Raw genomic sequence first — 25,468 nt, forward strand, 5'->3', positions numbered from 1 at the left:
TTCTCGCCCGATTGCATCCCATCAATGCTCCCTGTAGAAATGACTGCAGTTGTCAACCTTTACTTGCATTATGAGAAACAAACCAATAACCACGTATTTACCACCAATAAAAAGTTTCTTTCACAGCCTTTCAAACTTCCCAAAGAACTAAGATATCCATGGTTTGTACCAAAAGTTCCTGGAATATCTTTTGGTAGCCGGCAACGCTGCTTGGCAGGGCGGCGCTTTGGGTGGAGGAGTCAGAGGAGTATATAAGCTTCAGAACGAGTCTGGCTTCGGTTGCCTGTGGGCAGTTGTTGAGGCAGGTCACGCTTTGCGCAGAGACATCTACTCCACCCTCATCAAGAAAAAAAAACTGGACCAGTTTTTGGAGCAGCATTATGCAATGAAGTTTTGTGCGAAACTGGGTAAAAACGGGGCGGAGTTGCTCGAAATGCTTCAGAAAGCCTACGGTGACGACATGATGAAACAAAGCCAAACTGTGGCACAAGAGGTTGCGGGAAGGTCAGGAGTCTGTCAGCGACGACGACCGCTCGGGACGCCCGTTGAAACCACCAACGGATAACTAGGTGCCAAAAGTGCGCCAAGTTTTGAACCAGGACCAGCAATTAGGTGTTCGAATGATCACAAAGGAGTGTGGAATACCCAAAACAATCGTTCATCGTGTTTTGAAAGGAGATCTTCAAATGAGGAAAGTCTGCACGAAAATGGTGCCAAAGGCCCTGACGAATGAGATAGAGGAGGAGCCACAATGTGCTCATTGTCTCCGTGTTGCTGGCAAAAATGGGAGCGGCAATGCTGCCGCACCCACCGTACAGCCTCGATCTTGTGCCACCAGACTTCTTTTTGTTCCCAATCATCAAAAGAACCTTGAAAGGACCTCGGCATGAGACGCTGGAGACGATAAAAGCATCTTCGACGACCTCACCGAAGGAGGTTCCCGTTGACAGCTTCCACGGCACCTTCAATGATTGGGTGAAGCGTTGACGACGGAGCGTCAAAGCAGGAGGAGAGTACTTTGAAAAGTTCTGAAAAGATTGTAAACTAATGCTGAATAAATTATTTATAACAAAACAATTCCGGGAACTTTTGGGACAGGCCATGCAGAAGGCTCTCAAAAATTTGTAGTACACAAAACACAGCAACTGAAGTTCTACCTCTCCACCAGAGGATGTAGCTGTAAGCGATACTAAAGTTAGAACTCGAATGCCATGCTACTTCACGATTCCAGCAAATAAAAGCTTTGAGGAGCAATCAGGCATGTCCTGCAGGCTGTTTTGTCCTGTTTGTTTACACCTGTCATAAGCACCATATCACATCTTCTCTGATGCTGGTAGTATCCAAATAAGGCACAAGGTCAGGGGAAGATGGAAGCTTGAAGAGATGAAAAATTCGCGAACATGGGTTGTTGCTGGAGCCAACGTTTCAACAAGCAGACTTGTCTTCCAGAACTGCATACCTTAGCGTGTGTATGTGCATGTTTCGTACCCTCTCCTCCAACCCAAACAAAAGAGGAGGAAAGGGCAAGTGCTTAAACGAGGGTGGGGGAGAAGGAGCGGCTGTCATGCAGAATTGGGTGAGTCAAAAGGAAAGAGGAAACAGTAAAAAAAATGAAAAGACAGGGGAGGGGGTGTTCACGACGAAAGCATAGAAGGGGAGGTAGGAGTTTCGATTAATTATGGTTGTCAAAAGTGAGTACCACCTGACAATGACAATTTCACGCCGATAAAAACGGTTACAAATTCCTGGAAGAAAGGCTTAATTCTCACTGGTTTTCATTGTTTGTCTACCATATCATGCTGGGTTTGTTCAGATAAAGTCAGACGAAAATCCCGACTATTTTTTGTTTCGCACAAATTTTTATATGAGCTGAGAAAATGTCTCTATAGAAAGGAATGAGCCTTCGTTTTTCGAAAATTATCACAGATTTCTAGGAAAAATTCTGTGTTTCACTACAGGTGGAAAAAGGCACTTCTGCAACATTCAAATTTCACAATTTTGGAGGCCTATCACTAAAAAATCAACGGAATGTGGACATTAGTGTTAATTTTTCCTAAGTCTACACCAATAGTACTATCGGCCTATGGAAATTTAAATTTATGTCACTCACAGTACAATTTTGAAAAATTGCCAAACTTTGATTTTTGAGCCTCTGGCTGACCCCAAATTCAGGGGTCTTTTTCCACAATTTTCGCTAAGGTGCTGAAGCTTAAAATATCTTTGACAAGTCTACGAAAGGTTTCCTGCTAAATAAGCAAAAAAAGTACGCAACAACACTGCATATTTATTTCGATATAAAATCTAAAAAATGACAATTGCAAAACTAGGAAAAATTGCAAAATTTTAGGGTCGCTTTAAGAAAAATAATTGTCATCGATTTTTATGAAAATGATGAAGAATACCCAACCATGACTGCTAAATATTGTGGCGTAAAAAATATGCTGCATTATTTATTTTAAATGAGAAAATTGAGCCTATTTTAATACCCATGTATGGTCTTAACAGCGACGTGCAGTGTTGAATTGACTTTATTCAAGTGCAAAATGTTACACTTCGGAAAGAGAGGACTAAAGGCACTGACGCCTGACGAGGTCCTCCCACCTAAAACAACAACAGTTTGCACACAAGCACTGACAACAACAACGGAAGCCACTGAAAACTTACATAAAAGGAGTAATAATTCACGTACAACTTTGAATACATATAGAAAGATAAAATAACATTATACAGGTACATATAAAATCAAACGTATCATTGTTGAGGACGGAAGTCATTGAACACAAATAGCAGGCAATATGCACTGAAAAAAAAACTATGAAAGAAGTAGCTGACTTATTTGGAGCTTTATTATTTTTCCTGTTCTTATAATAAATAAATTTTACAGACATATTTAGTTCGTAGCTGCCTTTTTTAGTCGTAATAAAGACAAGTGACCCGATTGTGTCTTGTTTGCCCGTTTTGAGTTACAGAAAAGCAGAGCTTGAATTTTCAGGGCTCCTGTGTCTGTATCCCTACTACAGTACGTTGAGGCAGAAGACACGCGAGAGCGCGTATAAATGAAATCTTGTGGTGTAGAATGCAAATCTTTTTAATGTCAATCATTTTAGTTCACATCATACCACGTATCTAATGTAAAAAGAGATTTATTTAGTATTTCCCTTACAGTACGGGAAAATGTTATTGTTGTGTTAGCGTGCCTAGACCCAATTTTTTGCTGCTGGGTGGTAGGAGCAGGGAACGAAAAGTGAGGTTCGCCTTTGCTTCTTAAATGAAAAACGATTATTAGCTTGCTGTAAGGCTACTTGAGGGCCATTATTCGATGAAAATCCTGCAAAAATATGTTTCTGTAGTTTATTAATTAATAATAAAAGTCTTCGTGTAACTATGTTCAATGCCGTATTTCACCCGATTTTCTTCCATCAAGCAACGAATTTTTTGGCGACTAGAGTTGGTTCCAATAACATACAGGTGGCTTGAGCAGTGCCGTTGTATGAGATTATTAAGAATCCATTGCAGGGTTAGTAGGTATTGACTAATTTATCATTTTGCCAAAATGGGTTAAGATGGTGGGTATGAGGAAGTTATGAAACTACAAGAACCACATGTTCATGTTGCGCATTAAATAGTTTATTCGCGTCACCTAGAACAAGTAATGTCCATTCGGGCAAGCAAATTTTGCATACTGCAGATTCCCACCTCCTTCCACTCTGTGTCTGCGCACTGCGCTACGTACAAAGAATTTCCGTGGCTGGATTTTGTGTTTCCACAACATGTGGGTTGCCTCAATCCCTTGAACCCATCTGGCAAGTTTTCATTGCTCCTTCTTCAGTTCTCTGAAGGCTTCCACTTCACTCTTCTTTATATGGAGTAAGAAAACCTTTTAAATTTACCGGCTACAATGCTAACAAAATGACTTGCGCACTGAATGACCTTGGTGGCGGGTGATTGCAGGTTAGGTAGTGTGGCTTGGTGCTTGACAACTATACCGAGGCCGTCGCAGGCATTTTTGCCGTGCCCCATGGCCGAAAAAATTCACTTGGTTGTTTGAAGCTCACTGCATTGCAACTCGTGCAGCTGGAAGCGGTTCTTAAAATGGGCAGCTGCTCCATTGATCACAAATGTTAGTTTCATGTAAATTGGAGCATAATTTTCAATGTGATCCTTGATTTTTCTCAGAGCCAAGCAAGCATGTGTCGAGTCGTGGCAAACGTCGCTAATTATTGCATAGTTCCATGCCGACTTTCTTGTCGATACAACACAAGTAAAGATGCTAACTTGTGCACTTTGCCAGTGATGTGATTGTACTTCATCTGGGAGTAGGATGGACCAATTTTCTGCAAAGTCAAAGTGGAAAACAATGGAACCTTTTTCACAACAATGTTATTCCTCATGTATGGCATTTGCTTACATGCACCTTAGGTAGTTATGAGGGATCCATTTCATGGTCACATTGAACTTCCTTGAGGAATGCTGGAGGCATCATGGTCTTCTTTATTAGTTCACCAGATTCCCAAGTAGCAACTACAATTTCTTTGCCCGGTGCTATGCCAAGAGTTCCCAGGCTGAGATCATTCTTCAGAGGACACTGTTCGCACTCACCTAAGAAGCATTTGGAGCTAGGTTGCGGGTACACACAGAGCGCCTGCACATCTTCAGTCGACATCAAAGACTGCGACACGTTTTTTATTCCAATAAGGCATAGTTTTCACAATATGCACATACGTACACACCTCCCGATGTGAGCATTTGACCCATTCTGGGCGCAAAGATATGAACTTTGTCAGAACAACCGCTGACAGTGGATTAGCAAGTTTGTAGACTGAGTATGTTTCTCGTAGTAGCCGTGTCATGAAATGCTTCGCAATGAATTCGGTTTTTCCATTGATGCGCATAGCACCACACCTTTCTTGTTTGGACTCTGTCTTGGAACAGTCCAGCTTATCCTTTGTGTAGTATTCAAGGATTTTGTTGGTGTCTGCTTCACTCAATTTTTCTCTGCAGTATGCCTCCAAAAGGCTCCACACACCTTGCCCTGCCGCTATCTTCCTGGCTTTAAGAATCGCGTGCTTCGTTGCCTCTGGATTAAAGAGTTACACGTCTTTTATTGTTAGGCTCATAGGTACCAATGACAGCAGACGGCAGCGCTCTCGGAAAGATGTGCACTTGATGTACGCTGTGCGTAGGTTTTTCTTCCAGGTGGCACAAGCGCAGCAACTGAATTAGGATGGAATATCTTCAATGCCGTATGCTGTGTGAATTCAACAACGAAGGTTTCTTACAGTAACTCTAGTTATTTCATCTACCTTGCGCTTTTTGTAGGAGAGTCTCTTCCCTTTCTTTACACTCCGAGGAGGCTTTACTGGCGACACTGCTGATAGGGCACCAACGAATGTGTTAATGCTCTCCATAACTTCGTCTTAGTCTGGAAACCCTCGTTAGACTTGACTGGATTCCTCTTCCACATGCTCAGTGCCTTCTTTAACACTCCTAAAACAATTGTGGCATACAAAGTGTGATTCATGCACTCTGAGAGCTGCGTCAGCTTGCAGCACTTTTTTTAGATTGTCAATTCCCAAGTCTTTGACACTGCGGAAATTCCTTTGAAACCTGATCTTCCGCTTGTGCCTCTTGAAGTAGTCGGCACAGCAATTTCGTTTGGGAAGCTTCACCATCACAACAGTGGGGTCTCTCAGTGATCCAGTAGGTTACAGTGAGTATAAGGCACACTCACTTTGGGGTGAAGGTAGCGGCTAGATCGCAGCAGATTTCTTGACACCAGAATTTATGTGAAGAGAGCTGCTTCCAGAGGGCTTCTTACACACTCCACAAAGTCTGTCTTATCTGTTTACAAATTAACTTACTATTAATAATAGAGCACGACACGAGAGTAGCAACAATATGATGAAAAAAAGCTGTATCATTGACACACGTACAAAACAGCACAACTTCTTTGTTCGAGTTCACGATCCAAACTGACATGCGGTTCACACCAAGAAGCTTCTTTTCAGGGGTGAGGTGAACGCACTTTCCTGTCAGGATCCAACCCTTGCAGGCACACCGTGGTGCGTCTTGTATTTCATGATGGTCATGTGTTCTCCGTCACTACACTTTGATCTTAGCCAAAAGGCCGAGAAGCGATCACAGGTTCTCGGAGTGCTTGGCTATTATATGTACTTTTGTTTCTCCCTCCTGCTTGTGGTATTTTATTACACTATGGTTTTGCTGTACGCGCTATCGAGTGCCTTCTGCCTCAGCGTACTGTAGTAGGGATACAGACAGAGGAGCCCTGAAACTCAAGCTCAGCTTTTCCGTGACTCAAATTGGGCAAACAAGACACAATCCAGGTCACTTGTAGTTATTTTAACCAAAAAAGCACGCTACCAACTATATATCAGATCAGATCAATTAACTTTATTGATTGCCCTGCGAATTGGTGGGATGGGCCTGGATCCCGCCTAGGCTTCGGCCAAGGGTTGCTGGCCCTTGGCGGCTTCCTCGGCTCGCTGGACGGCCCAGAGTTGTTGCTCCAGGTCCGAGCTGAGCAACGCAGACTCCCAGCGCGCGCGGAGGCTGTCGCTGTTTAAGGCTACATCACAGCTATTGTTTATTATATCTGGACATTTCCATAGTATGTGCTCTAAGGTGGCTCTAGAGTCACAATGTGTACACTTGTCTGTCGTGTATAAGTCTGGGTGTATTACATGCATGATAGCTGGACTCTGGTAGGACCGGGTTTGTAACTGCCGCCATTCGACAGACTGTTTCTTGCTTAATTTCGGGTGAGGCGGTGGGAATGTACGCCTCTGCAATCTATGGTGTACTGTAATTTCGTGAAATGTGGTCATTCTATCTTCCCACTCCCACTCATCGGTATTCCCTGAGACGGCACTAATCAATGCTCAGTCTGTAAGCCCTCGAGCCATGCGGTGCACCGTCTCATTGCTACCTTCTGATAGTGTGTGAGCGGGTGTCCATATCAGATGGACACTTTTTTCTCGATTATTACCGAGTTTTAGAATTTGAAGTGCCTCTGGGGAGATTCGGCCGTTTGCAAAGTTTCGTATCGCCGTCTGCGAATCACTGACGATCACATCCGCTTGTGTTTGTGCTATGGCTAATGCGATAGCTATTGCCTCTGCGGTTTCTACGTGTGACGTACTGACGGTAGCACTCATCAAACATTTTCCCTCATAATTTATCACCACGGCTGTGTAGGCGCGCTTGTGTCTGTATCTAGCTGCATCTACGAATACGGTGTCCATGCTGTGACCAAATTTCTTTTGTATATCGCGTGCTCTGCTTTCCCGTCTGCCCTGATGGTGGGCGGGATGCATATTCTTGGGTATAGGAAGCACGGTTATCACGCCTCTAATATGTCTGGGCATATCTACTTTGACGCCATGTTGGGTGTGATAAGTAATACCTAGCCGATCCAATATTTGCCTGCCTGTTTTAGTTTTGGATAGGCGTTCGTATTGAGCGATGCGCTGTGCCTCGATTAGCTCATCCAGTGTATTGTGAAGACCTATCTGCAGTAGACTATCGTTGCTAGTGGTGATGGAGAGTCCAATTGCTTGCTTGTATATTTTCCTGATTAAACAATCTAATTTGTATCTTTCTGATGACTGCCATCGTAAGTATGATGCTATGTAAACTATTCTGCTTATTACAAACGCTTGGACTAGTCTAAGCAGATTGCCTTCTTTCATCCCGCTATATTTGTTGGCGATGCGTTTAAGTAGCCGCATGATTTGAGACGTTACATCATCTAATTTGCGTATGGTCTCTCCATTATGGACGTTACTTTCAATAATGAGTCCCAACACTCTGATCCTGTCCACCTTGGGTATAGGTTTACCATCCGCCGTAGTGAGGTGAATTTCCAGGTTGTTCTTTTCCTCGTAATTGCGTGGTTTTCGGCCACGTCGTGATGGTTTATAAATGAGGAGCTCAGATTTCTCTGCCGAACACGCCAGCCCGGTTCCTGATAAGTATTGTTCGACTGTTTCTATCGCACGTTGTAATGTATTTTCAACTTGTCCATCACTGCCATCGCTCACCCAAAAGGTAATATCGTCAGCATAGATGGTATGATGGAGGTCGTCGATTTCCTGCAGCTTTGCTGGTAAGCCAATCAGAGCAAGATTAAACAGCATCGGAGAGATTACTGACCCTTGGGGCGTACCTGCGCTTCCGAGCTGTAGTTCCTCGGACACAATGTCTCCTATCTTAATACTTGCTTTTCGGTTAGTTAGGAAGTCTCGAATATAGGTGTATACTCGCTGGCCTAGGCCTAGCTCTGTTATTCTGTTTAATAATGTTTCGTGCGTAACACTGTCAAAAGCCTTCTTTAGATCTAATCCTAGAACAGCTTTGGTGTTTCGACTTGTGTTATCTGTGATTTCATGTTTAAGTTGGAGCACTGCATCCTGTGTCGACAACTTTCTCCGGAAGCCCAACATGGTTGGCGGAAGAACGTCGTTGTCCTCGAGATAGTTTGTTAGTCCTGTTAGGACAACGTGTTCCATAAGTTTTCCCAGGCAGGAAGTGAGCGAGATGGGCCTCAAGTTCTCCAACTGTAGCCGCTTGCCTGGTTTAGGTATTAGAATAATCTGAGCCGTTTTCAATTGTTGTGGTATTGTGCCTGATTCCCAGCAGTCGTTAATGTACTTGGTAAGTTGTTCTAGAGAAGCATCATCGAGATTTCGGATCATCTTGTTTGTTATACCGTCAAGACCTGGAGCCGAATTGGTATTAACCTTTTGTAAAGCTGCTCTCAGCTCCGCTTCACTGATCTCTGCGTCTAGTTGTGCGTTTTTGGTGCCTGTGTAATGTGGGTGTATTGCTGGCTTATCCCGAGATAAATACCGTGCGGCTACCTCATCAATAAAATCTTCTTCTGTGTTTTCATATGCGTGTAATATTTTGTTTACGTTTTGTCTATACGTGGCATTAGTGTCCTCGGGACTCAAAAGGTACCTGAGAAGGTTCCAAGTTCTGGATAGCCCTAACTGTTTATCCATAGAGGTGCATGTTTCCTCCCATTGTTGTTTGCAGAGCTGTTGTGCGTATGTTTCTATGTCTCTGTTAAGCCGAGCTAGCCTTCGTCGGAGCGTCCTGTTGTGTCTCCGGGTTTTCCATCTTCTCAGGAGACCTTGTTTTGCTTCCCACATATGTAAAAGTTTACTGTCTACCTGTTCCATTTGCGCTTCCTGGGGGATGACTTGTGTTGCTAAGTTAACATCCTGTTTAAGCTGCGTGCTCCAGTCCCCTATATCTGAGATAGTATTATCCTTTTCCTTGCGAATTTGTCCGAGTTTGTCCCAGTCTACAATTTTGAGCTGCTTGCCCTTAGACTTGCGTGGCCCTGCTTTTACAGTGATTTCGAGGATACTGTGATCGCTGCCTAGATCTTGTAGCGTGTTGAGCCATTTTGCATCCTTAATGTTCTTGGTAAAGGTGAGATCTGGCGTAGTATCCATACTAACACTAGACCCTCGCCTCGTAGGAGTCAAAGGGTCTGTGATGAGAGTAAGGCCCTGTTGTTGTGCATCTAGCCATAGCTGTCTGCCTTTGGGGTTTTGATATTTGTATCCCCATGCCATGTGTTGAACGTTAAAATCCCCCCCAATAATTAAGGCTCTGCCATCCGCGATAGAGAGGGTCTTGCAGAGAAGTGATCGGAAATTGGGATGTCTATTTCTTGGGTTGCTGTAAACATTAAGAATAAATAAACTTTGATTATTTTTCCTAGGAGGTATTAACTCGATTAATAAATTGTCTACATCCGCAATACCTGTATCATGCTGTACGACCGTGTGGTGACGTTTCACTAGAGTGGTGACAACTCTTGTCTCCCCGTCGGCACTACAGAATGATCTGTACCCAGATAATTTGGCCTTACAATGTGTCTCTTGTAACAATATGACATCAGGATGTTCCTTATTAATTAGGTATTGATGTAAGTTGGATCTTTTTCTACTGTAGCCTCGACAGTTCCATTGCCAGATAGTATAATGGTCGTGTCGATCCATGGTGGCAGTTACGGTTTTCCGGTCCCCTCCGCTGTAGATGTCGAGGGTCTCATATATGGCTTACTGGTTGTTTTGATGAGGCCGCCTCCACTGGTTTGAGGTCCCCACGTCTTCATACAAGTCTCAATATCGGTAAATCTAGTAGCTATTGTGTTAAATTGTTGTTGTATTTGGGTCATAATAGCCTGTGTAACTTGCTGGGCAATTTGTGCAGCCATGTCTTTAAAGCTTGAATCTAGGATATCTAGTTTGTCTTCTAGACTGTCAATTTTCCTGTCGAGTGCATCGCTGTTAAGACCATACATGGGTATTAAAATAGGCTTAATTATCTCGCTTAAAACAAAATAATGCAGCATATTTTTGTACCACGATATTTAGCAGTCATGGTTGAGTATTTTACATCGTTTTCATAAAAATCGATGATTTTTTTTTTAAAGCGACCGTAAAATATAGCAATTTTCGCTAGCTTTGCGATTATGGCATTTTTGAGATTTTGTAACGAAATAAATATGCAACATAGTTGCATACTTTTTTGCTTAATTAGCAAGAAACCTTTCGTGGACTTGTCAAAAATATTTTAAGCATCAGCGCCTTAGCAAAAATTGCGGAAAAAGACCCCTAAATTTGGGGTCAGCCAGAGGGCATCGCTCAAAAATCAGTTTGGCAATTTTTCAAAAATGTACTGTGAGTGACATAAATTCAAATTTCCGTAGACCGATGGTACTATTGGTGTAGACTTACAAAAAATTAACACTGATGTCCACAATGCATTAATTTTTTAGTGATGGGCCTCCAAAGTTGTGAAATCTGAAAGTTGCAGAAGTGCCTTTTTCCACCTGTAGTGAAACACAAAATTTCTCCTATAAATCTGGGACAATTTTCGCAAAATGAAGGTTCATTCCTTTCTATAGAGACATTTTCCCAGCTCATATAAAAATTTCGTGCAAAACAAAAAATAGTCGGGACCCACCTTGGTCTGTCCTTATCTGAACACACCCTGCTTTAAACTTGTGAACGAGGTATAATTCTTGATATTTTCTGTCTCTTGGGGACCGGAAGTTTGAAGTATGTAAAGTTTGAGATCATCGAAGATATGATCTGCCACATTAAAATGCTGTGCCGCCTGCTTTCGGTAATTTCTTCGCCGTGTCCGCGCAATGCCTGTTTAATGCAATATTAGCAGGCTGTCCTGTTTCGTCAATGTACTCTTTGACTATATGAACATTCGATCATGTAGATAATTTTTTAACTAGTGCAGGTAAAACTAGATCTTATATGATGGACGTAATCACTTCCAGTGCTTTTACCTATGTCATTTTGAAGGTGTTTGCAAGACTTACATCTTGGACAAGAAAAAAGTATTAGTATGTGGGCAGTAGAATCAGGATTTACCTCTGCATGCACTAACACATCTTTAAAGTTCCTATTATGGCAATACACGACCCCCGGTACTTCAGGAAACGCATTTCCCTAAGTACCAAGTGTCATGTCTTGTGTAAGAACATGTTTTGTCATGCAAACTACTAAAATGGCTACGTTTTTTAGCTACAGTGCATGTAAAATACAGGGGAGCTCGGTTCCCATATCTGAATAAAGCTCAAGTATGAAGTCCACATTAGCTGGAAGAATCAAACTAAAGAAATTTTCCATTTCTCACTGTGTTCTGGCACTGTAATAATACAGGAAATGGGACTTCCTCAGAACTAATTTGCCTTGCTAGAAATGTAGTATAACTTGAACTTCCAGCACATAGCGTTTTAGCCTGAAGAACAAAAATATGCAGCAGCCACAATATGATCATGAGGCACACCGTATTGAAGGACCCCAGATTAATTTTGCCCACTTAGATTCCTTTTATTTGCACCTAAATGCAAGTACATGAATGCTGCAAGTACAGCCAGGTATTGAACCCACAACCATATGTTTCGCTAAAAACACACCACTAGAGCCAGTAAGCTACTTTGGTGGGTGTTAAAGCTTTGTGCGCTCAAGTGCTAATGTTCAATATGAAGTTATGCAAATGAACAGGACATCTAAAATTGAAACTAACATCCTCGCTTATTCAGTGGAAGTTTCTATATCCAGAATTTAAGGCCAATGGAATATATCAGTGCAGCGAGATTTTCACAGCAGATTCAAGTAAAACAAAGGCTTACCCTGCGTTTTTCTGCTTTGCTGGCTTTACCCTGCTTCATGGAGGGTTCATGCAAGCTTGCAGCATCAAGTTCATTGATCACATCATCCACCTGCACATAGCACATTTATGTTTCAATGACATTTTGACTGCTTATAGGTATGTCTATTGGTCACTGTGGATAAAAGGATGACCAAAATGATGTATTACCTCTGGCTGATCACTGGCTACACCATCACTCTGTAAGGCAGCAAACTCCTCCAAGTCTTTCTTATGCTTCTTTTCCAACTCAGCTTCAAGTACAGCTACCTCAGCTGCAACATCTTTTTTTCTCTTTTTGTCACCCTTTGGCACAGAGTGCTTCAGGCTCTGAATTTTAGCTGGAATGAAAACACAGAAATGATGCTAGTTGACAAGCCCAGCTCATAAAAACATCGCACTAGTTTCAGTGAGTACATGGCTAGATCATTAAAATGGCCTACAAGGTTTTGCTTAAGCATGTACAACTTTTTAAATGAAATATGTTGGGACTTGATTAGACACTCTCGGAATACTATCAGACAAAATAAGGGCATCAGATGTGCTTGGTGGGAGTAGAGGATAAAAGCAAATGAGAACAGAGGGGTGGAGTGCATCAGTTACTGGCCCACCACTGCAGTCTTGTGCACCTACAAGAATAATCCACTTATTCTTAAATGAATAGGTGAGAAGGTGGTGGTAGGGTCAATAAAAAAATTAAAATACTACAACAGGTGAAGCTTTATGGGGTTCATCCTTCCAAAACACCACAGTCACAGTCGAAAAGGAATCACTTGCAGAATAATTCAAGAACGACAACTCCAATGTATGTTACTTGACCTCACCCCTTCTTAAAGCGGGGGCACTGTCAGCTCAAGCAGTGACAAATCTATCAAAACAATAACTTAGGTCATGTTTTCTTTCATAACAATAGCAACATATGTTATTTGTTTATTTATTCATTCATTCATTTCAGGCCTTTCTACAATGCAGTGGAGCACATGATGCGCAGCCAGTCACTAGGCACTTGCAGTTTTCTACAGTGCGTGCCGCAACTCTGCAAGCCCACGTTGCACACTTGTGAGGGCGCCTACACTGTTACTGGCCTATTCTAGTACACACCTAACACTGCCACTGAGCCGATTCCCACCAGAACAAGCATCAACTTCTGTCATCTGCATCACTATGAGTGGCTTTGGGTCACCTAGCCATCTCTGAAAACACAAGAGCAGAGTTGCTATTTCTTACACCAGGTCAGGATAAAGTATCGTAATTTACCAATCCCTAATGGTTCACCATGTTTGTCTGATAAGTTGAAAGATACTACCATAGGCGTGCGCAGGGTTGCCCTTCAGGGGGGGCGAAGGTTCGTCGCAGCGCCCCCCCTCCCAATTATGTCAATGTATGGCGCTGACATTGCGGCCCCCTCCCCTCTTTATTATGTCAATGTGCGGGGCTGACTTTACGCCACCCCTCTTGGGTGAATAGGGGACCCCCCCCCCCCCTGTGTGCATGCCTATGGATACTACCACTAGTACATTTTTTAGCATACTTTAGTCGAGGTGTCAAAATGAACCCAAAACAAAAACCATACCAGAATTAGAATTTTTGTGAAAGCCGAACCCAAACCTGAAACATTCTTAGGAAATGCTTGAACCCAAACCAAATCTGAACTGAAAAGCATAATGGTTATTAGTATAGCACAACATGGTTCAAACATATAGGCTGACATAGATGAATCACGGACCTCCAGTCCATGATTCTTCGAAATAACTGTTGTAGTCAACACCTACCCATCTCTTCCCCATAACAGACATTACGATTGACTAGCCATGAGATATACAAGAATGGTGACAAACCGTGTATTAGCTGGTAAACATGGCAACTTAATTAGGGATTAGGTATGCTTGCACTGTAACCTCAGCCACAGATGAACCGTTCTTTTGACTTCACGGCATAGAATCACTATTTGTGTTGAACCTCAAAACTTTGCTTCTAGGTTTGCAAGAGTTAATTTTCATGGTTTTCTGTATCCAGTGTGCTTCTTATTGCACACACACGAAATAAGCTATGCTGCTGTCCATTAGTAACAAGGTGTGGACAGTAATTTTCGCTCATTAACTTTCTCTTAAATATTTACAAAAATCCTCATACTTATGCAAACAACTAGAAAACTGCATGCCATAGCAAAAATCATGTGTGCTCATTCTTGTAGCTAGGGTTGACGTTTCCTTACAACAGCTTAATATTTTAATTAAACCATCGCGAAAACACAGTGGCAGTGGCAGGGCAAGAAATTATTTTATGTAGTACATGTGGCACTCAAAGCAGGCATAGCACAAGTATTTTAAAGGAGTACTGACCAAAATTTTGCATCTTGTTATTTACATTGCAATAAGTAGCTCATGACCCACTTATCACAGCTGGAAACCTCATTTGCTCGAGCACACAACTTCATTATTTGGAGTTGTTTTAATAGCACCCAGTTGCAGTTTTGGTGTCAGGGAGCACCGAAAGAGGTGGGACCCAGAATGGTATTTTTGTAAACACACCTGACCTTGCGAGCACACAAAACAGTGACACACTCGCCATGTGGGCAACTGCAGCAGAGAGCACATGTAGGAAACATGGCAGCCAACTCAAACTCTATTTTAAATATGTTTTTGTCTATATTAGCTGTTGACATTTTGCAGATGATGTGTTTGTGTCCACACAAGTCTATCTCACAAGCTATCTTGCCCTCAAAATTTCGTCAGTACTCCTTAAAGAAAGACCAAATTCCAGCGAACTATTTGTGAAAAAGCTTAATGATGATTTGGCTATCGCGGTGAAGCTTTACATTTTTAAATAACCACATGCCTCTACATATCTTAAGTTATATTTTGCACTTTTCCTATACTCAGTAAGGATTACTATAAATAAAAGCAAGGAGGAAGAGGAGAGCTCAGGATTGGACATGTCAACGTGCCATACGAGGTGTTGAAATAAACACTAGTGACACAACTGCCTGGCATGGTTGCCTTTAATCTATGCCTGATGTAGCAGTAGTGACCAAGAGCTACAGCGCAAAACTCAGGACGAAGAACACAGAAAACACGATGACGCACACACTTGAACTGGTATTTTTTTAACAGTTCAGCACGTTGCTTTTAACCCCTTAAACACCGATTAAATTACAAAATATTGTTCCAAAATTGACAAATTTTTTTATGACATGAAATGCTTCAGTAACATGTTCAAACAGAAAAAACTTGCGAAAACGTTTTATGGCTTACAAAAATGCTTTTTCGCACCGTCATGTAATACCGAGACCCGTAGCCAGGGATTTTTTTTCGGGGGGGGCCCACTTGCTGAAGGCCTTGAAAAACGCATCTTTTCATTATTTATTTTCGGTGAGACACCCCCCTCCCCCCCCCTGGCTGCGGGCCTGGTAATACCCCGTACCTGGGGCATTTGATCAGCATTTCAAAAGAAATTTCTGCAGCTACAGAGAGTATGGGTTCCATTTGACTTCCCGTGGACAAATTGTACCATTCCTCGACAGTTCAATACAAACTAAAAGGCTACCATCCTTGTGGTAGCGTGCAAAGCACGGCACTGTGCCATGTTCGTTTATAGCACGTGGGAGACGCAAGGCACGCATTTCGCCGCGTAGTGTGCAGACTCTCATTCAATAAAATCGCCAATCATGGAACTCGTGCTGCTATCTATATTTTAAATAGGAAAACACCATTTGAAGGGCTGGGCTCGTCAAAAGCCTCTTGAAACATTGCTGAAGAGCCATGACGAGCACAGCCCGTCATAAGCAGTTAAGGGGTTAATGCGATGCTAATCTGCAATAGTGTTTTTATTTACTTGCCACTGTGTTCGTCGCACCCAGTTTTGCACTCTTATCAGGGCCTACCAACTAGCCCAAGCCACCACTCTTCCAAGTGGCATTAAACTCTCATGAAAGCTCTTAGATATGTGTAAGTTAATAGCACAGAGCAATGTGTCACCAAGAGGAAGGATGCAGTTGATTTTGCGAAATCGGTTGATAACTTGGATCAGTATTGCAAACTGGTTCGTAAATTGTTACAAATTTTATATCTACGAGCCAGAGCTGAAACGGAAAGAAATTTGAGTTCCCAGAATACAAACTCGAACTGGTATTTTTTTTTTTTTACAGTTCAGCACCTTACTTTTAATGTGATGGCAATCTGCAATAGTGTTTTTATTTACTTGCCTTTGTTAACACCTACAAAATTTACTAAAAAATTACATCACTAAAAATGAACTTTCTGCCCAGGTGGTGATCATTTGCAAGAAGAAACAAAACAATTCAATCACTAAATACACTAATATCAATTACCTTCTCAGTTACAAATTTAGGGTACTTGTATAACAAAAAGCTGAAAAGAATTATTGTAAACATATTGTTACAGTGTCTAACATAAAAAAATGCCATTTAGATAGAAATAATTGGCCTCATATTCTTTCAGTTTATCCAATTATGCATGCAGCACTGCAAAGTGTGGCCATCTGGCTCTTCATCCAACCGCCCTTTGACACAAAATTGTTCCGTCTGTGGCACAAGACACTTCCGTCTTCCCATAATTTGGTTCCAACTGGTGCTTTGCACAACTCCCAATTAATTTCACAGCCATTTAAGCATGGGCAAGATGGACACATTATCACATGGTACACCGAAGCCTAATTTTACACCACCCTACTACATCGGAGCAATGCTGAGTGGCTCTTCGCAGTGCTTCATGCACCCCCCAATCAGGTAATAAGAAAAAACAATTTTACTTCAGTTAACTTGGTGTACATGGCAATATTGAAATGTAGAAATTCACAAGTACTTTTACGGAGCGTTGTACCAATATTAGAAAATTTTAGTATGGATCAAACAGCACCTCATCTTCAAATCGTATTCGTCAGAATCAACAATTCAGAGTTGTCTGTTGAGTGCACCAACTAGAGATGTACTATTAAACTGTCATAAGGACGACAGAACGATGGATGCGAGGAATGTTCAGAATGACTATGCTGCAAGATACCTTCAGCTGTGAGTGCACGAGGCAGATAGCTTCTGCACAATAACTGAGTCATTATTAAGAATGGCTTAAGAATGGTTTAAGCAAGCCATATGAAAATTTGTTGTTTATTCAGCTAGGCTAGTCTACAAAGTATTGATCCCTTCATGATATGAGTACACTTCTCTCCTGCAACGAGTACAACACTGTACGATGTGTGCCCATTGACGTGCTATTCCCTTTTTTCATTACTGTCATTGCATGACACCCTAGATAACTTAGAGCAGTTGTTTGTCATATATAGGCCACAATCTAGCCACACTGCGCAAGCATGTTGCTAGCATTGTCTGGAACCGGTTTTTCCCTGCCATCTTCGCTAAGAGCTAAGAGGAATGGCAGGGGGCCTCGAAGGGAAACATTAAGAAGTAATTTCTCTCTCCTCCTCGATGTACTCACATCTCAATCATTTACAATCTCCTCAGCTTTTTAGACATCTCCGTGTGGAAATAGTTGTAAGTAGGTGTCAATGTATGCCTTGATGGTGATTTCACTTTTTGCCAAATAGATTCCACACAGACTTTGCTTTTAGTGTTGCTTCAGATATGATAGAATGGCCAATATTGAGCGATCATTTTTATTGAATATTCATATGCAAGAATTCCAGTGTTCAACTGCCCATACTTTTACGCCAATTTCTTGCAACTATATAGACATAGGGCCTAAAGTCTCATAATAGGTAATCGATTTAAGTAGTGTAGTTATTGAATGTGTTGCTTTAGATTTTCTTGAAAGTGATGGACATCTTGGCACATGATATCTGTAACGACTTCATTTGAGTAAATTCTGTAACCATTTAAGTGTCACAAGTAAATAAAAACACACATCCCCTTCAGGTATGATGTTGACATTTGTGGATGCAGCTTGCTTTTGCTAGTTCTGTCAACTGGTGGCCAAGAAAAAGCAACAGTCATTGAACTTTGGATGAATTGAACCTCCTACATGTTCACTGTGTCCTTTTTTAACTTCAGTGTACTGCTTGTTACTGCAGATGATCACTTTGCTGAAGGTATTACCATATTCAACAAGTCAAAGTTTTGCTAGCTTCAAATGACAGCAACTAATAATTTATAAATTTCACCTGTACTTCAGAGTTGGCAATTTGATTCTTTTTAAAATGCAATACATAATTTATGTCTAATTAAGCTCAAATCATGAGTAATCATTAAAGAATGTGCAAATTAACACACTATCACCTTGTCGTTCTTGCAATTGAATATCAATTGTGTTAAATGAAGTTCTGTAAATTTCACACATTTAAAGGGGCCCTGCAACACTTTTCCAAGTAATCATCGAATGGCTTCATTAAAGAAGTTGATTGTCTCACAAATCGACTGCTGCAAAAATTTTTAGAATCCGTCAAGTATGAGCGGAGTTACAAGGATTTCTCACAAGCTTTAAGCGATTTCTCTCTCCTTTCGTACCAGTGAGTGCGCTGAAAGCTGCGCAAGGGGGGGTGGTGGGGGTGATGACAAGGGTTCAAAAAGCTATGCCCGTTCGTCAGCTCACATCATGACCTTGGGCACTCTCTCTTTTCTTTTTTTCAAACGCGTGGCTTATATTCAGTGTGATCGCGAGCGTGAGCACGGGTACATGGCGGCATCCCGCGACAGCCACGGTAACTAGGCAGCTCACGATGCTCAAATCAGCCAATGGCCATGGACTTTGGGTTTATGGCACAGTCATTTGGGTTTATGGCATCATTTATCGAGAGAAGAGGGAGCGATTCCTAGCCGACTTTGAGAATTAATTGTGAATTGCAGGCCGCATGCTGTGCTATAATGTTTGGCTCGCAAGTTCTCAGGAGCCTTGAATAACGATATGTCAGCGTTTTCTGACCATTCTAAAAAGTGTTGCAGGGCTCCTTTAAAGACAGTCCATGATAATTTGCACGTGAGGGAGGGGATACACACACACACGCCAACGAGTTGAAGTGCATGCTAAGAAACAGTTATAGCACAGCTCTGCTTATTGTTACTGAAAAATGGGTGTGGAATAATAACATCATTTGCATTTTTGTATTTTTTACAGCCAGTGTTCAGGGTCACCCAGTGAGATGTGGTCATGTTCCACCCTGTGTGCATACACCATGCACGCTACTTTAACTATTACACAAATGTCTGCTGCAAAGCGTAGGGCTGATAAAATTACAAACCTTTTTGCAACTGTTACATACATTGCCATCACCACCAGTGCCTTGCCTTTTGAGCAAAACTGGCTTTTTATATTTCACAAAACCCAGAATGAATAATTGTTGTTATTTACACTACACTGCACTCTGGGACCCTTGAAATAAATTTTAAACGTGAAGGCGGGCCATCCAAAATATTCAACAAAAAAAATTTTAGGAAAATAGTTTCCGTAAAGAATGCTTTGAGGCTAACAAAGCTCAAAGAAAGGAAGAAATCAAAGAAAACCCAGAATAAACTTTCCTTTTTTTTCATGAAACTTGAGCATCCATGCATTAAAGATACAACTGTGGTCTATCATTACTGATTAATAAAAAAATCGAAAATTACTTTCCTTTTATTTCCTCCCTGACCAAAAATATATACACATTTGCAGTAGGTAAAACGCTCTACTCCAGTCTCACTGCACCTACCTATGTTAGGAACCTCAAATAAAAAACAACTGTTTGTTGCCAAGAGACTATTTTCAATGCATAGCTGAAGCATACAAATTTATAATTCAGAACACAAAACATTTTGCTTGGCTGCATGGGAGACTCGTCAACAACTTGCACATTACTTGAAATATATGGCTCAGGGATTCTCCAGGAGATTGAGATAGTTTTCTATACTGTCACACCTTTAAATAATAACCACAAAAATGAATTATAATAATTACAAGAAGGTAATCAATTTTTTACGTGTACCAAGATGCAGTGCTCTCGATTGTAATGCAATCTAACAAGATGGCCTTCCTGGCCACCTGCCTTCTTCTTTCTACTGATGTGTGCCATGTATGCAAGACACCACTGAAAACCTTAACACTAACATTTGCATTTTGGAGAATACCGTAAAATCCCGAGCAAGCGCCCCCTTGCAGTGAAAGATAATCGGACAAGATTTAGACGAGGGGCCCTTGCTCGGTCGGAGGCTGAAATTCAAGATGGCAGTGGAATAGCCTTTAAGAAGAATGCACACCTGTGCTTCTAATCAAATACTTTATTGAAAATACTCATGCACTTACTGCTTTTACTCATGCATTTACTGGACCAGAGGGAATCCTCGTGTGAAATTTCATGTGTTATGACAAGAAGGAAAGACGTTCCTCAAATGTTCCGACAGTTTGTGACAACTCAAAATGCAACCCCGAGGCACCACACTGTAAAAGTACTAAGAAATCGTGCACTTATCTAAAGACTCTCAGAACATGGATTCCTAGGAACCTCTGCTGCAGGATTGTGCAGTGGAGAACAGGTTGGAAAAGAAATGGCGGTAGTGGCGGAAATGGCAGAAAAGAAATGGCTCGGTCATTGGCGCATATTTCAAATCTCCCGAAAAGGGCAAGGGGGCGCTTGCTCGCGTAGAGGCGCTTGTTCGGGATTTTACAGTATATATCAATTTTTTAGTTCAGGCAATTATTCAACACAATGGAACAGAAATCTCAACACGTGTGTGCACGCTACCACAAAGAACCTACTTGTCATTATAGCAGGCTAGCAAAATTGTGAACAGAAAGTCGGTAAGCCAAGTTTCACAACACACGAATTCCTCAAGTATGTGTCCATCTGGAAGATGTACTGTGGCTACTGTAGATGATCATGTCAACAAGCGATTCTAGTGGATACTCGACTATTGTACTAAACACGAACAGCTGCTGCTGAAAACAGAGGTAGCCATATTAATTATGCAGTTTCTTGAAATTCCATTAAAAAATGGCATTCTATCAAAATTTAACCCTTTGAGGGTTTACGCCGCACATGTACCGCATCACCTAACAGGCACCAAAGGGTACGTCATTGCCTGTATGTTTAAAATGTGCGCCTTTTTCGATCATTTCTCTTGTTTGGCATGCGGTGCCATACTTCAGGAATACGTGGAATTTTTTTTTTTTTCATGCGCCGATGTCTCTCCGTTATCATTTTTTTTTCTTTCCAAAGCGGCGCGCCGGCTCTCGCTTGCGCATCCAAGCGGGCGCGCGCGGTGCGGCTGGTTTCAGTTTCGTCCTTTGGGTGGTTGTCGCTTCTCACGCCCAGATGGCTGTCTGGTTTCTAATCTCTCAAAGGGTGACCGCTTGTTACTCTCTCGTTTACTGCTCCCCAGGGCGCGTTTACATGTTTCCGTGCGGCGCCAAATTACACAAACAATGCCGCCGTAGTTGCGTTTCCTGTTTAGGGGACTCAGAAAAACTAACTCCGTCTCGTTGGCGATAAGACGAAGGATTACCATAGCTTTTTCACTTGTTTTGCTTTCCGGACAGGCGCGCAATCATACAGTTTTCTTCCGTGCGCTCACTCACGGAGTTCACTTGCGCTATGGAAGTGCGCACCGGTTGCTCTGCTGCTAGTGAGTTGAGTGGCAATTCTTCCAATATCGACTGTTCTCCAAGTGTATTTTTGTATGTCTGTGAGCGATGTTTAATACAATGCATAATTTTTATTTATAAAAAATCGTATGCGTTTCTTTTAGGATTTTGCTTGATGTTATGAATAAACGTAATAACAAAAATGATTTTTTAACACTTTACAGTCACGCAAAAAGATTTTAGACAATTTGCTTCTTAAATAGAATAGTCTGAAGAAGTTAATTCAGCAATAAAAAAATGCACATTTTTGGAGTTCATTTCGCGAAAAAATTCGACCCTCAGAGGGTTAAAAAATGGACACTAAGAGGAATATTAAGTTACACTGCATTAGCAAATTGTCAAAGAGTAAAACAGCCACTCTTTTGTTCAAATGAGAATTGGTAAGCTAGAAGACTGAAAACAAGATACAATTAACAAGCCAGTTCATTATGACATGACAGATTTGGACACTGCCTGCTCAGGTGTAGATGGTTAATCACTGATCAGTAAAATTACTTTCTAACAAACCAGAGATCTGCGCTAACAAAGCTAGAAAGTTTCTGCACCAAAAACAGCACAAATACGAAACACTGAAAATCATAATATTGCACTGACGTATTGGCACTGGTGCTTTAGTCCACATTTACAGCAATCCCTCGTTATAACGAAATCGCTTTACTCGAAATATTGCTTTATTCTAAATTTCTTCCGGTCCCGACACAAACACATGCATATTAAGCCACATTACACGAAGCACACGAAGAGCTTAAATTGCTTAGAAAGAAATGGCGAGCGGAGGCGACGCTTTTGCGCATGCAGTGTCAAATTAATGCCGCCGATGTCTCATGTAGGCACAGAACAGGCCACAAAAGTACCAAACCCACGACCGATGACCGCCTAGTAACGGGCACCAAGCGAGTGTCCAGCGCTCCCAGCTCTTCGTACTGCGGAGTGAATGGGAGCTGTCAAATTCCATGGTGCAGCAGGCTCGAACTGTTAATCTCTGTCGTAAGTGCACCACTGGTGTGCTTACCGCGCAGTGGTGTGCTTACCACGGGCTGACTTGCGCCGTAGCATTCCATGGGGTGTGCTGTGCGATTGGCCATGCAATTGTGTTATTCAGAGTGCTTTTTTTTTGCACCTGAATGAAGTTTCGCTTCACTGTATACATTGTGTTTCGACTTCCTCGCAGTTGTAGCGCAATTAAAGCTCGACTGCTTTAGCTTTTCCCGAGTGGTCGCTTACACTAAATTTTCTTGCCGTCCCACTGACTTCATTATAAAGAGGCATTACTGTACTTAAAAATCTAGGTTTGAAAAACTACACAGCCACTCTAAACCAACTGTGTGCTGCTCTTTAGTGTCCTTCTAAAAGGCCTAGTTCAACAAGTATTTCCAGCGATTCTTGATAGACCTGTACAGTGATGCAAATGCATGTGCACATGCAACTACAAAGCCTGGTCAACATATTGACAGCTCCATGCTTTACCCACAAAATATGTTTACTCACCACGTTCAAGGTGCAGTTCTGGGCTTCTTTAACCTACAGAGTGCACATATTTCCGAGCCTCAACCTGCCCATCATGCAGAAGACAGCAACGATCTGTTGTACCATGACCAACATTGCCACCATAGTTACAGCTTTATTTTCAAGCCCATCAAATTATTACACTCTGAAAACACCTCCATGCACTGCAAGGGTGTGTTTTTTGGTCACTAAGCATGTAGACTTGTTCAAAATACAAGTTTCTGTGGTGTGACAATGCAATTTGGCCAACTTGAACAATGCATTCTTTTTACACTAGACAGAACAAACAAGACACACCTTCACAAAATATCTATAAATAAATTATGTTCCGAAGCTCAAGACAGTGCAGAGTTTGTCAAAACAAGGGCAAATGATGCATGAAAAGGTGCCAGATATAAACTTGTTCTTTTAAACATGAAATCTTTTTCAATCAGTTTTCTAGATGCAACATACATGCCACTGACCTTCATGGTAAATGATGCTTTAAATTTCGCCAGTTATAAAAAACAAGGCAACAGTGATTTTCTGACTAAGTTCAATTACATGATAGACAGCTGCCTTTTATTACACCACCCTTAGGCTGCTGCTTACAAAAATAATCAATGGCAATACAAGTTCTTAATGCAATGAGTACAGTGTTGAAACAGTCTGATTATATTAGATGTCTCATGGCATAAAATACAGAAACAATCTGGCAGCTTTAACTGGCTCCTGCTGTAAATCGCAAGCAATGCGACAAGCACTCAAGTAGCTGCCTCTTTGCATGAGTGCACGGACATACTGCATTCAAGCAGCCCCAATATGCAGCGTCAACACAGAAAACTGAAAAAGATAATTGCAGGTCACTATTTTCCACAATAAATTGCTCAATCCACTTATCCCTAGTGCAAACCAACGGCTTCTTATATAAAATGCCAAAGCAGTTGGCTTGTGCCACCTTCTGCATAAAATATCTAGGTACCCAACACGAGTATCACGTTCACAATTACCAGCACTGCAAAAGTTCTCTGCAGAACTATTCTGTAATAAGCACTGAACCACAATAAAAAGTTCGGACTTTAGTTGTTGAAACTTGATGTCTGCACAATTTTTTAATACAACAGGGGCTCTACTCGCACAGCATAATTTGTTGCAAAGAATTATGTAACACAGTTACCCACACTTCTGTCCACTGCCTATTATCAAATAATGAAAACAAAGTGTCATTTCAGTTTGTACCTTATTGATTAGGCATCAATAAGAATACTGAGAAGCATTGACAGACATGCTAACTGAAGTGTCTATGACATGCTAGCCTATTTTTACTAATCTCTTATACTAGACTAAGCAATATCTCGATATGTTGCGAGGTTGCAAGGCAGTAAATTTACTCTACAGAGGCCTAATCTCATGGGCTTGATCCTAATTCCTCATTTATGCCAATATCACTAGGCCCTCATCAATGTCGGTTAATTAGCACTGCTTAATTTATCAGATGCAACAATAACTGCAGACTAGGATCCACAACTGCAAGCACCACACAGTTCATTCAGCTTGAGTAAAGCCTCCAACTACTTTTCATCAGCACATACAGACATTTCATTAATACAGATTCTTACATAGCCTTTCGTAATACACCAAATATCTACCACCAGGAAGTAGGAGTTGCACCAGTGATGCACCAAAATGTCATATTAACAGATTCATGGTTAGCAAAAAAAGAATGGCCATGATGCAATAAACACTATGTATATGTTTCCACGATAACAATTTATGACAGCATCAACTGACGCAATGATCGATGCCGTGTCATGGAGCACAGCTATGAAAGTAGAGACAGCAGGCACAAGGACAACGAGCATACCATTGTAATGGGATTTTCCATCCAGCTCCACTAGGCCCTGCTGCTTATCTGCTTCCAATGTAAACAGATATGTACACATGTGCTTCTGCACACACAATGGTTCAATGGAATAGCCATGCCGGGTTCAATGCAATAAATAGCGTAGCAGATGATGCTCAGACACTAGAACACACCGTGCACATGTGCCCATCCTAGCTACTTTCATAGGTGTATCCGTGACACAGTACTGACTGATGTACGGGTCAATGCTCCTGCGAGATTATTAAAATATTGAAGAGCTGCATAACTAGGACCCATACCCAGCCACCATCACTCTTTCTGCACAACT

At 41.7% G+C, this 25,468-nt stretch overlaps 1 protein-coding gene across 1 annotated transcript in view; it reads right to left on the reverse strand.

The window, feature by feature from the left end:
* Positions 1 to 25,468, reverse strand: part of LOC119405552 (deubiquitinase OTUD6B) — a 67,947-nt gene that overhangs the window by 35,834 nt on the left and 6,645 nt on the right. The window contains exons 2-3 of the mRNA XM_037672396.2: positions 12,379 to 12,548; positions 12,191 to 12,280 (exon numbers count right to left, since the gene is read on the reverse strand). Coding sequence (XP_037528324.1) covers positions 12,191 to 12,280; positions 12,379 to 12,548 — 260 coding nt within the window. The remainder of the gene's footprint in view (positions 1 to 12,190; positions 12,281 to 12,378; positions 12,549 to 25,468) is intronic.

The sequence above is a fragment of the Rhipicephalus sanguineus genome, chromosome 1 (genome assembly GCF_013339695.2).
Source record: "Rhipicephalus sanguineus isolate Rsan-2018 chromosome 1, BIME_Rsan_1.4, whole genome shotgun sequence".
NCBI lineage: Eukaryota > Metazoa > Arthropoda > Arachnida > Ixodida > Ixodidae > Rhipicephalus > Rhipicephalus sanguineus.